The sequence below is a fragment of the Echinops telfairi genome, unplaced genomic scaffold (genome assembly GCF_000313985.2).
Source record: "Echinops telfairi isolate 266 unplaced genomic scaffold, ASM31398v2 ScPeMD7_7467;HRSCAF=8505_1, whole genome shotgun sequence".
NCBI lineage: Eukaryota > Metazoa > Chordata > Mammalia > Afrosoricida > Tenrecidae > Echinops > Echinops telfairi.
Genome location: NW_022111368.1, coordinates 8,060,250 through 8,073,202, shown reverse-complemented (window position 1 = coordinate 8,073,202; position 12,953 = coordinate 8,060,250). Strand labels below are relative to the sequence as shown.

At 44.2% G+C, this 12,953-nt stretch overlaps 1 protein-coding gene across 2 annotated transcripts in view; it reads left to right on the top strand.

The window, feature by feature from the left end:
• Window positions 1-12,953, top strand: part of CARS2 (cysteinyl-tRNA synthetase 2, mitochondrial) — an 88,115-nt gene that overhangs the window by 30,685 nt on the left and 44,477 nt on the right. For both annotated transcript variants that reach the window (XM_004704411.2, XM_045283955.1), the window contains exons 6-7: window positions 3,111-3,194; window positions 5,342-5,471. In XM_004704411.2, the coding sequence (XP_004704468.2) occupies window positions 3,111-3,194; window positions 5,342-5,471 (214 nt within the window). The remainder of the gene's footprint in view (window positions 1-3,110; window positions 3,195-5,341; window positions 5,472-12,953) is intronic.

Below are 12,953 nucleotides of genomic sequence, written 5' to 3'. Positions count from 1 at the left end.
CACAGGCTGGTGTGCTTCTTCCATGTGGGCTTTGTTGCTTCTGAGCTAGATGGCAGCTTGTTTATCTTCAAGCCTTTAAGACCTCTCTGAGCTTTTATGTCTGTATTTACCATTTGGCAACTATGCTACCTTATTTTGTTGTTATCCATTGGGCTGCTAACCCAAATATGGGCTGTTCAAATCCTCTGGCTGCCCTGCAGGAGAAAGATGAGACTGCCTACTTTTGTAAAGATTCCCTGTCTCGACAATCCAGAGGAGCATTCTGTTTTGTCCTGTGAGGTCACTGGCTATGAGTCAGAATCAATTAGACGGTAACGGTGAAAAATTAGTTTGCTATTTTAATGTATTTATATTTTATCCCGACCTAGATTGTAAATTCACGGCCTATAAAAATCTTTTGCTTTTATTGAATAATCCATTCCAGTATCCAACCCAGAGCTGGGTATATATATATAGGTATTGAAATGTTTACTGCAGGTAAATAACAGAGTATAAAACATTGTAATCAGCACTATTTATAAGCATTCCTGGCCTGTGAGCATTTTTCTTTCATGGGTTATACTGGAGAGGATAAAGCGGTTAGGGGCACCATAGGCTCCCGTAACATGGAAAACGCTTACTGTTTTCTTATTTCATCTGATTTGTCATGTTTACATTTTATTTCCAAGAACAACTATCTTTAAAGGGCTTAGGTGAGTAAGCTGGAGTTTGCTTCAGAAAACAAAGGAATTGTTTTCTTGGCTCTTGTGTAACTTGAAATGCACCATATAACCACCTCCTTCCATCTCTTTCGTTAGTGTTCATGAAATGTTTAGAGATTCCCATCCTAGCATACATTAGGAATAAATTCTGTGTGTTCTTTTAGTATGGTTTGTTGTCCAATTGTAATACTAGACACATAAATATAATCTAAAATAAATTTACATGAATTCAGACTCCATTAATTTGGAATTCATGACAATTCCAGAAACTGGTTTGCAATTTGATCTTTGAACTGTTTGTGAACAAACAGCTTGTTAAATCCATTTATAAGATAAACAGAAGTCAGGGGGAACGCTACCTCTGCTTTAGAGAGCAATTTCTTTATTCTTTTAAAGCATTTTCCAAGTATTGCTTACCTAGGCTGATGTTTCTTGCAATTCTCAAAGCTGGTTTGATCTAACACAGAGCGGCTCCACTCCCTCTGTTCTTCCGCTATCACTTTGACTGTTTGGCTGTATCCCCAGCACATTCTCACTGCCGTCAAGTCAATTCCGACTCACAGCAACACCATTGGGCAGGGTAGAATTGCCCTTGTGTATTTGTGAAACTAACTCTTTCTACGGATTAGAAAGCCTCATCTTTCTCCCTTTAAGCAGATGGTGACTTTGAACTACTGACCTTGAGTTTAGCAGACCAGCTCATAAACCACTGTGCTATCAGGGTTCCTAGTCAGAACCTCGGAATAAACTGAATGAAAAGAAAGCGTGATGACAAGAGGGATACTATGGAACCACTCAGAATGAATGGTTCGCAGTGGCATGTAGTCTTCCAGTAGGTTGGGTACTGCTGGCACGTGTATTTATTGGTTACCATGTTAATGTTTGTTATGTGCTCGTAGGAAAGCTTTCTTGATCTTAAATAACCGCTTTCCAAAGCCAGTCTTCTCAATTAGGATAGGACAGATAAGAATGAGGGACTGTTTTTTAAGAATGAAAATGTGAAGATGAAAGGTTTTGTATGTACAGATTGTGATGAGGTGTATGAGCCCCTAATAAAATGATTATTTAAAAAAAATTGTTTTCTTAATTTGTAGAAAAGAATTTAAAATTACACCCATGTTTGGGTCCCAAGGTTGACTCTGATTAATGAGATACATTGGTTTGTGAATGCTGTTGTGTGATATTGATCATGGCCATACTCAGCCTTCGAAACTACCAGCCAGCCCCGAGGGAGCGGGACAGGGCTTTCTAATTCCACACAGAGCCACAGCCCCAGAAACTCCCAGGGCCGGTTCTTCCCTGTTCTGTAGGGTCATTATGAATCTGCATTGAATCAATGGCGATGAGTTCTTCTGTTTTGTTTTTCCTTTCTTGGGGGGACCCTAGCAGCACAGTGGGCTAAGTGTTGGGCAGCTAATTGAGAGGTCGGCAGTTCAAATCTACCTGCTGCTCTGCAGGAGAAAGACGAAGCTGTCTGCTCCCGTAAAGATGTACAGTCTCAGGAACCTTGAGGAGCAGTTCTATTCTGGCTGATGCCCGAGGGGACTAAACGGCAGTGCGTTTTAGTTTTCTTCCTTGGGAGACATGCGAGCCCAGGGTCCACCACAGTCTGGGCAGGTGTGGTGAACTCCTGAGTCAACATTGGATATTGCCACATTCTTCACTTTGAACTTTTCACTTCTTAGTTTGTGATTCTGTGTAGTCAATAGTCAGAGATAGAAAAGGGTTATAACTGGTTCTGTCATGATCTCGGTGGCCATGGTTATCTTGTAACAGTCTCATATAGGGAAAAAAGAGGACCATTTGTGTCTCAGTAAATGGAACAGCCCCAGGGATACTTCATGTGTAGACATGCCTTTTTAATCTAAATAAAGGATAGCATGAGAAGATAGTAGGATAAAGAATTAAATTCTTTTATTAATACAAAGGTAATACAAAGCCCAAGAAGTGAGCAGAGGTCAATGTTGACCTGTCCCTTTCGTTATTTCTGTGAAGAAGAATTTTCTAAGCATTCAACAAAGAATTTACCCTTGCGTTGGCGTGTTTACTTCCGTACGTACATTCAGGATGTGCACAAGGGCAGCCTCTTGCTATATTGCTAGTAAAATGGACTCAATTATGGTCAGATGCCATGGTCTGGCTTTAAATTCTAATAACTTGTTAAATATATGACTGTGTTAGGCAGGGTTCTCTAGAGAAACAAAACCAGGACACATGAACAAGAGGGAGATGGGATGCCAGCTGTCTGTTTTATTTCGGTCGGTCAGCAGTCAAAGTGGGACCTGATTAAACTCTGCCCACATGGTCCCATTGGCCTAATTGGCACAATAAACCCAGCGGTCACAACAGCATACATACATGCTTATGTTAATGCTGAGAAATGATTTTCTTCTTTTTTCTATAAAATAGGCAATGTCTACTTTGATCTGAAGTCTAGAGGAGACAAGTATGGCAAATTGGTTGGTGTGGCCCCAGATCCAGTTGGAGAGCCAGGTGGGTAGTCTGTAAACTCTGCCTCACATCCTAGCTTTTTGGGCAGCTGACGCACACACTTGGTTTCTCCTGCTCTACCGTGCACTTAGTCTAGAACTATGTACCTGCTCATACCCAGGGCACGGTGATATGTGGCTTGAATTTCTTTTTTACCACTTCGTATTCCACTTGTTATGTCTATTTAAAAATTATATGATTGTTTAGTATACAGATGAATAAGTCAAGTGTGAAGGGATAAGATATAACATTAGAAAATTAGGAAATACAAATATTCAAAAAAGAGATAATAAAACCATACACACATGATAAAAATTTTAGTACCTTAATATCGATATCATTTCAGAAGCAAAAAACATCAACGTTTTTATTCTCACCGCAATAAAAAGGCATAGCTCATTGCATTGTTATAAAGTGGAGACCTTTGTGATTAACACCCATGAAAGGAGATTAAAGTTTTCCAGGTAAATCAGGTCCTACTAAGCACAGCTCCTAGCTCCCTTTTCTTCAGGTAACTTCTGCTCATTGATGGCAATCACTTCTTTATCTTTCTTAGTGCTTTTCCCCCAAGCAGGTCTCCCCAAGCACCACAGTTTAGCCTCACCTGTTTTATATTTTTATGTCTTGTAGAATGTCCTCCCCCAAGTCTAGAATTTTCTCCCCTACACGGTTTCTCTGTGCAGTTTATTGGATGAAAGGAGCATCCTGTGTCCTGGCATTTCCTCAGGTGGGATTTTGCTGGCTGTGCCCTCAGGGTGGTGTTTCATATATCCCTCTGCCTCCTGTCTATTTTTTCCAAGTGGATAGTTCAAGTGACAGGCTTGATCCGTTTGAATTTCTGGAGAACACCGCGTCACAGACGGTGGTGTATTTTTCAGCAGAAGAGGCGCAGGCCTGATTGTCTACACTCCCTTTGTGTTGTTCACAGCCGTTGCCGCTCCGTGCTCACACTCTTAGTTGCAAAATGGTCCTAGTCTAATTCCAGAATGTCTTCTTTGTTCTTTTGCTGGAATGCTTTTATGTAAACAGATTGGGAGTCCCTGGGTGGTGGAAACGGTTAAGCCGGAAGGTTGAACCTGCCCAGAGGTGCCTGGGAAGACAGGCCAGGTGATGTACTTCGGAAAGGCCGCAGTTGGCTTTACCCTCGCGGGATCACCTCAGAATCGACTCAAAGGCAACCAACCGACAGTCTCACAACAGTAAATGGACAGGTGGCTAGTTGGTTCTCCAGAGGTACGGAGAGGAGGAATGCTCAAGTCTTTTATTTACCCCCTGTCAAAATACAGAGATGATGTCTCTGAAAGTAACCAATTAGGTTTTGTGATTTAATCACCAGGGCTTCACGGACATAAAGCCTAATTGGTATGTTTCAACCCATTGCTATCGTTGGCCTTCTTGATCATTGTCTCTTCTTTGGCTAGTGGGGGCTTCTTGAGGTGTCCTTACAAGTCCTTTTAATACAACCCAAGCAGTAGCCCAATCATTTCCTTGCCATCTCTATGAGACGGCGAGATGTTCCTGGACTGTTTTGGACATTTCCTGCCCCAGCTCTGGAGTCAGCTGTTGCTCTGGTAGCCCTGCTTTCATTTAATGGACGGAGGCATTTTCACACCCCAGAATGGGCTCCAGGATACTCCTTGCTGCGTCAGTCATTGTTTCTATTCCATGGGTAGAGGTCAGAAATAAATATAAGTGTAGTAAAATGCCACCTAAGGCCACACTAAGGACCAAATTCACCACTGTAGGTGGTTTTACTTACTTCTGGCCCCCCACCCCCCCCTCACACACACACACATGGAAAATCTTGAGTTTTAAGACCTGGGATGCTAGACAATTCGATTACATCATTCATTAGCTTTATTCATTTACTTTACACGACTCCTGAAAATGTTTCGTAAGGTCTGCTTTTCTGCATGTGCACTCTGTGTTTCCAGTGTCATAGCTTGTATACTGTGCCACCTTCCCTGTGTCCCTTGGTTCTTCATGGGTCTACATGGAAGTATGAGGAGATGTGGGAACAGATGGAGCGGTCTGGCAGCCTTGGGAACCCTCTGGGCAGTTCGGCCTGTCCTTCCAGGGCGACTATGAGTCCGGAGTTTGACTCCATGGTGGCTAGTTTTGTTAATTCACTGGTGATTCCTTCTTGGCAGTTGATTCTGACAAACGGCATGGCAGTGATTTTGCCCTCTGGAAGGCAGCTAAGCCCCAGGAAATATTTTGGACATCACCTTGGGGGGATGGAAGACCCGGCTGGCACATTGAGTGTTCGACCATATCGAGGTCAGTTTCTTCTGCATCCTTTGCGTGTTTGTATTGATGTTAAAGTTCAGGCAGTGCACGAGCTGGTTAGCAGAGGGTGTCGATGAAAGCAAGGGTGCGGTTTCGTCCAAGAACCAATACCAACAAAGTAGATTGTTTGAGAAGAATTAGTGTTCGAATCTGACCAGCCATAAGAAGTAAAACACCCTTGTATTGTATCTTTCCTTATATCAAGCAACCCTTCCATTGATTAGTGGAAAGGGCAGGCTATGTAGTTCAGGTCTCACTTTTCTGGCACACAAAAGGCGATGTAGAGGCATACCTGACTGTTCTGTGGCGGGCTCAGGGGAATATTTGCCTGTCAAGGAGCACAAGGAATCTAGAGTGACTCCCCACACCTGCCTGCCTGTGAAGGGTTGAATCGTCCCTGAAAACTATGTGCTGGAAATCCTAACCTCAAGGCCCGTGGTTAAAATGCCATTTAGAAATGAGGGTTTTTGGGATTTTTCTCCCTATATTAATGAGGCTGGATTCATGTAGGGTGTATCTTGAGGCAGTCTCGTTTAAGATATACAAGATAAAAACAAATGAGCCACGACAGGTGGCGTGAGACCTATGCCAAGACATATGGAGCTCTCCACGGAATAAGAAGCAGGCGTGGAAGAGCTAAGAACTGTCCCCTAAAGCTGACGTGGAGAGAAAAGCCTTCCCTGAACTCGGGACTTCTCCATTCAGAAAGCGCACTCCTGCGTGTTAATGGAGCTGTGCCGTGAACACGTACCTCCAGATAATGAAGCCGCCGACACGGCCGCTCGTGGTACCTGCCAGGAGAGTACCTGCCTTCCTTTGACATGCAGACTGCTCGTGTGCTCTTCAAGCACAAGATGACTTTTGTCTTCTACCTTATTTTCATCTGATCAATTCATAGGCTCACTCGGCGCTTCCCCCACATGCCTAATCCCTAAAGCTGGTTTTTGAGTGAACGCCCATCTACCATCCTTCATCTGTTTTCAGCCTCTACGAAAATCTTCCCTCTGCCTCTTGGTACAAGCTCTTTCATCTCGGGCAGCAAATATGCATAAGACTCTTCTGTCTTAGGAAAATCCCAAAAGATTAAAGAAAGGTTGTTTGGGGTTTATTTTCTAGCTACCGTCTTAATTCTTTTGTTCTCAGCAAAGCTTCTGGGAAAGATACTGTCACTTCCTGTTGGCTGTCTGATAGGCGGGCCTTTGGCACGGTCATCTCCCCACTCCTGCCCACTGAGCTGCCCTCTCTCAGGTGGCCTGCGCGCTCCGCAGCCCATGCCCAGTTCACGTCTCTCCGCGTCCTCTGTCGCAGCTCGCGCTGCAGTTTCCTGAAGCTGGTGTGTTCCTGGACGTTAGCCAAACAGGATCCTCCGGCTTTCTGCATCTCTGATTCAGCCTGCCCCATCTCCTTTACCATCTTCCCTTTAGAGTTCCCTTGAACAATTAGGCCTGCCCTTTGGTTCGCCCTCTGGCCAGGTGCCTCTGATGCTCACGTTCCTCCTGTGTTTTCCTTCCATTCCCCCTCGTTTTCACCGCCATGTGTGAACCACGTTCCTCTTCTCACTTCTCAGCCCACTTGCCTGTTTGGCCGAGGCACCTGGGTGCTGCAGAGGCACCCGAAGTCAGCTTCCTTAAAAATGAATACTCACAATTTAGCAACCGTCTAAGTGTGTGTGGGGGGGGTCAACACGGAGAGGTCGGATTCTTCCCAACTAACAGGCAAGTCAGCCGCCCTTCTCTCCCAGGTGCATTCTTTTTCTCACACATTCCATATCTTCACTAATGACATCTTCATCTACCAGCTACTGAGGGAGAATTTGAGAGAGGTCTTCTACACATGGGTGCTTTATCCAACAAACTCTAGCCACCCATATGACTAGCCACATGTCAGTATTCAAGAGCCAGGCGTGCCCAGTGGCTACCACATTGGACAGCACCTCCATCTGTGCAGAAAGCTATTGGACAGCTCGGTCCAGAAGCTCTGTAAAACGTATTGTCATCAAGTCTCTGGCATGTATCAAATCCGTCAGATCTTGCTAACTCTCTCTTGTCTATACTCATTTCTGCTGATTCCTTTCAAAAGGCATTCAACAGGCCTAAACCTAAAAGACCCACTGCCGTCAAATCAATGCTCACTCATTAGTGTCCCTATGTAGGGTTTCCAAGTTTGTAAATCTTTATAGGAGCCGATAGGCTTGTCATTCTCCTATGGAAAACTGGTGGTGTGTGCACAGCAGGATGAAACATCTGGCCCTCTCTCTTCCTTACAGGATCCCCGGTGGCAGAGTGGTTATATGCTGGGCTGCTAACCATGAGGTTAGAAGTTCTCAACCACCAGCTGCTCCACAGGGAAAGGATTTATTCCCATAAGGATTTACTGTTTCGGACACCCACAGGGCCAGGTCTACCCGCCTAGAGAGTTGCCACGAGTCAGAATTTCCTCGATGGCAGTGAGTGGTTCAGTTTAGGTCTTCCTTATAATCGCCAATATATTGTTGTGACAATTTGCCGGTCTCAGCATGGTCTCCCACACCCTTATCAGTTCTCTCCTTCACCAAACAGGATGTGAACACTTCACCACTTTAGGTGATTGATCGCTCCAGATAGAGCAAGGAAAGTGAGGAAGTCAGACAGAACGGTTCTGTTGTGATCCATGGGTTTGATTGGCTCATTTTAAAAATTGGGATTCCAGACCCTTCTTCTTAGTATTAGGATTTCTGCCTCATATTAATCTGGAAGTTTCACTGAAATGTGTTCACTGTGGGTGACCCTACTGCTATTTGAAATACTAGTCCGATAGGTCCCTCACAAGTCCCCGAGCCCCACGTGTGCCAGTAGACAGATGGCGGAGTACTAGCATACCCTCTTAAAGGACCTCTTCTCCATCGGCACGTCGTCGGTGCCACTGGAGTGACTCCACCCATCACAGGGTTCTTCTTGTCTGTAGAATTAAGGGCATGTTCTTTGTGACATGGGCCCTAAGTGATCTTCCAGCTCCGTGACCCACAACTTCTGCCACACTCTGGAATCGGCCCACATAGACCGGCCGTCTCAGCTTGTGCTGTTTTCTCTGCTGGGAGAGCCGGGTCTCCTCTTTGTGGAGTAGCTCTTATCTGTCCTCCTGCCACCCTCAAAGCCCAGCAGAAGTATCACCTCCCTTTGGAAAGCCCAGGAGGCCCCTGACTGGGTTGAGACCTTTTCTCCTTATTCCCTGCAGTTTTTAAACTATCTTCTAAGCTCCACCCCCACTTTTTTTTTTTTAATTTCGGAAGTCATTCAACTGTAAACAACTGGAGGGCAGAGGCTACATTCTTCTCACCGTCTTTCTCCAACCCTGCTTCTCTCTCTCCTTTCCCCAAGCCCCCACCCAGCAAGATTCTAGCACAGTGCTTAGCACACAGGCCCTCAAATCTTGGTGTGTTCTGTTTCATTGACGCATGCTCTTTCGCTTTCCTCCTGAGCAGCTATGTGTTGCACATGACGTTGCTGTTGTGGCTCGGTGCCCTCGGGTCTGTTCCGACTCCTGTCAATCCTTGGTACAATTGAACAAAGCACTACTTGGTCCTGAGACAGCCTCTCCATTCTTTGATGCTTGAGCCCATTGACGCCCGCAGGCACTGTGCCCATCCATTCCGTGGAAGGGCTTCCCTTTTTTCACAGCCCTGCTGCTTTACCAAGCATGATGTCCTTCTCCAAGGACCAGTCTCTCCTGACGTGTCCAAAAGATGTGAGACAAAGTCTCGCCATCCTTGCCTCTATGGGCATTCTAGCTGCACTTCTTAAGGCTGACTGGTTTGTTATTTGGCCGTCGGTGGTCCTGTCAGTATCATTCCCCAACACCGGAGTTCAAATGCGTCGTTTTTTCTTTGCTTTTGCTTCTTCAGTGTCCGACTTTCATGTAGCTTTCAGCCTCCCAGCAAAACGCAAGCCACCACCTAGTAGGACACGCTGACAGACAGGTGGTGGGAGTGTGACGTTGGTTCCCTATGGCTGAGCTTACAGTTTGAGCGGGGATTTAACACTTGTGAATAAGACCCAGTTTCTTCAAAACTCCAAAGGAGGAGCCAAGAGCCAAAGGACAGTATCTCGCTCAGTCCAAGGGTTGTTTGGCATGAGCTGGGAAATGAAGTCCCTTCCTCTGAAACAAAGGAGCCCTGGTGGTTCTATGTCGTAAGCATTGGGCTCACCGCAGGTTCAAGCCGCCCCGCAGCTCTGCAGGAGGAAGAGGGAATGAGCTGCCTCTGTCAAGACGTGGGGCTGCTGGAGTCGGACTTGCCTTGATGGGCTGGGTGTCCTTGGAAACAGCCTTTGCATCCTGTCTCTTGTTCCTTTCCCTCCCTAGGTCGCTTCAATTAGCTTATCCTTGTTGGCTGAAAGCGAAGTAACTGTTCAGTTGCCTTTATTTTGTATGAGGAAAGTCATGTACTTATGCAGGAAGGGAGGCAAAGTACAGTGCAGATGGCCCTAGTCAGAGGCGAGCCCCTATGGAGGATTATGGTAGCCATAGTCTGTCTTTTCATAGACGCCCTTTCCCAGTGGTTGAGGCAGCACCCATTTGTTCTTTGTTTGTTGACATTTGTTTTATTATGAAAGGGTGTTGGATCCTCTTCAGATACATTTTTCCACAGCAGTTGAGGTGATCATGTGATTTTTTTGTCCATTAAACAAAATGGTATGTCACGTTAATTTATTTTCAGATGTTAAACTAGCATTACATTCCTGGTATAAGTAGCATGGGGTCTTGGTAGATAATCTGTTCTAGATGTTGCTAGAATTGGTCTGTTAGTATTTTGTTAGATTTTTATATCTGTAGTCATAAGAAATATTGGTCTATAGAGTTTCTTGTAGTATCTGGTTTTGGTATTAATGTAATATTAGTTTCATAAGATAAGTTGGAATAAGCCCCACTTTTCGCAAGAGTTTGTGAAGATGATAATAGTTCTTATTTAGATATTTAGCGGTAAATTATCTGAGCCTGGGTGTTTTCTAGGTGAGACATTTTAAAGTTATTTATTCAGTCTTTTAGCTATCAGGTTTTTTATTTCTTGTCAGTTTTAGTAGTTTGTGTCTTTCTAGAAATCTGTACATTGCACCTATGTTATCTTATACATTAGCATACAGTTCACAATATTCGCTTATAATGCTTTATTTCTGTAAGGTCAATAGTGATGTCCTCTTTCTATTTTATTTCTGACTTTTTAGCAACTTGAATCGCCTCTTTCTTTGTTCATCTAGTCCATGGGATTCCAGACTTAACTGGCTTGCTGCCTCCTATTCAGGAAAAATTTTTACTCAGTGTTCCCCTGGCAATTAAAACCTTTTGTACTATAGCTCATAGTCTACGCTAAAGTATGCATATCTGCTGTTGCAGTGCCCACCCCCTTATCGTTCCAGCACCCCCAGGGGGTGGTATCATCTACTTTAGGAAACACTGATTGTGTTGCCTTAATTAATGTTCTATAATTTATCTCTCTAGTTTCTAATAACCATTGCAGTGATTATCCAGAAACTCACAGACAAAATTCATGATTAAAGGGCTTATTAAGGAAGTTAACAAAGTGTAAAGGCAATGAGAAATGCTCAGGGTAGTTGTTTGCCAGAGCATGTTATCAAGTTTCGGGTCTGTTAATAGATGCCCAAAGGGGCGTACCACTCTGCTGTAAGCCTCCACCCGAAGGCATTCAGCTCAAGCTCCTTGTTTCAGCAAACCCAGCTCCCCGGAATCAAATGCCTCGAGCTACCCCATTCCAGTAACCCTCAGCCTGAAGGCACTCGGCTCCACTTCTGTGGGCCAGCAAGTCCACGTTCCTCAATTAAGTGCCCAAAGACCTTCTCTGAAAGCCAACCTCCTGCATGAAAGCACTCAGATCTACTTGCTCCATGGATTGGGATGTCCACCACTGTGCTCCATGCCCTGGCTCCTGGTTCTGCTGTGCTCCTCCGCTGGTCTAGCTGGCTTCTGGATCCAGTAGGGTCACAGCGCAGGGCTCCTGAGTCCTGAGGATGTGCTGCACTCTCCTGCTTCTCAGAGGGCTTAGTTTATATGCAGCAGGATGGCACTCCAGAGAATCCTGTTTGCAGTGAACTCACCAAGGAATCCAACCAGGATCATCCCCCACCTTCTTACTAGACCCAGGCCGTGAAAGGCGGTTTGGTGGGAGTGAGAAGCTTTGGCTAGGAGAGTCACAGTAAATAATTGAATGCCCCTGCACTGATCTAGTTAATAGTGTATCAGTTATTTTGATCTTTTCAAAGATCTAACGTTTATGTTCACTGATATTCCTTTTTGTTTCCTATCTTTATTTCATTAATTTAGGCTCTGGTAATTTTTTTTCCCTTCAGCATGCTTTCAACTAAGTTGGAGGTTCTTTTTCTTTAGTCTTTTTAAATTCTATTTCTACAACCTCGATACTTTTGAAGCAGACAGGCCAGTTGTTTTGTACAGTGTTCCTTTTTGGGGCCTGCTTGATTAGATTCGAGTTAGGCATTTTGGCAGGAATACAATAGTGGTGTTATATTCTCAGTGTATCATATTTTAAGATACACAGTGTCAATTTGTCTTAGTGGTGTGCTAACTTGCATCACTTGGATAAGGTGGAATCAAGATTTTCTCCACTCAAAAAAAACTCCCCAAAAAAACAACAAACAGATTTTATCCACTCTAAAGTTAGCATTTTCTCCTTTGTAATTTAGAATGATTAATCACTGACTGTATTAATATCTTGTTCTCTGGACTTTTATGGAATAATTTTAGTCTGTATTGTTGATTATCACCTATATTTTCTATGATGATGATGATAGCCAAAGCTGATATTTAAAATTCTGTCAGCTCATCTCTGTGTATTAGCTGAACTTCTACTGTCAGATGTATGCCCTTCCTTGCTTGTATATTTATCTTATTTGTATTAGTGTGGGTACTTGGACGTATATTTTACTCCGCAGTTGTATCTGCTATCTCATTACTTGTTTCAATGACCACATTATTCCTGGTTTGCCAGATTGCCCCTTCAGCTGGTTATTCTGTCCCTCTGACATGTCCCCCTTTGGACATGGCCTTTGTTTTGGGACATGACAAGATAGCTTAGGCTCATATTGTATTTTCTTTGCACTAGTAATGGATCAGCCATTTCTTCCAAAAGCCCTAGTTTCTATTAGTGAAAGTTGCTACTTAGAAATGAAGATCTGAATAAAAATAATACATAATTTATTAAGGGTTTATGATGGTGGTATGGTGGGGGAGGGAGGGGATAAAGAGGAGCTGATATCGCGGGGCTCAAGAAGGGGTTCCGATGCCATCACCTGTCTAGAAGCAGACTGCTGCACTGTTCTCCCGCGGAGCAATGGGTGGGTTTCGGCTGCCGCTCTTCTGGGTAGCAGCTGAGTGGTTCACCTCTGTGCCCCCAGGGCTCCTGATGTGTTAATAGAGAACGCTTTAATTTTGCATCTGGTTTTTAACATTTTTAAAATTTTAAAGTAG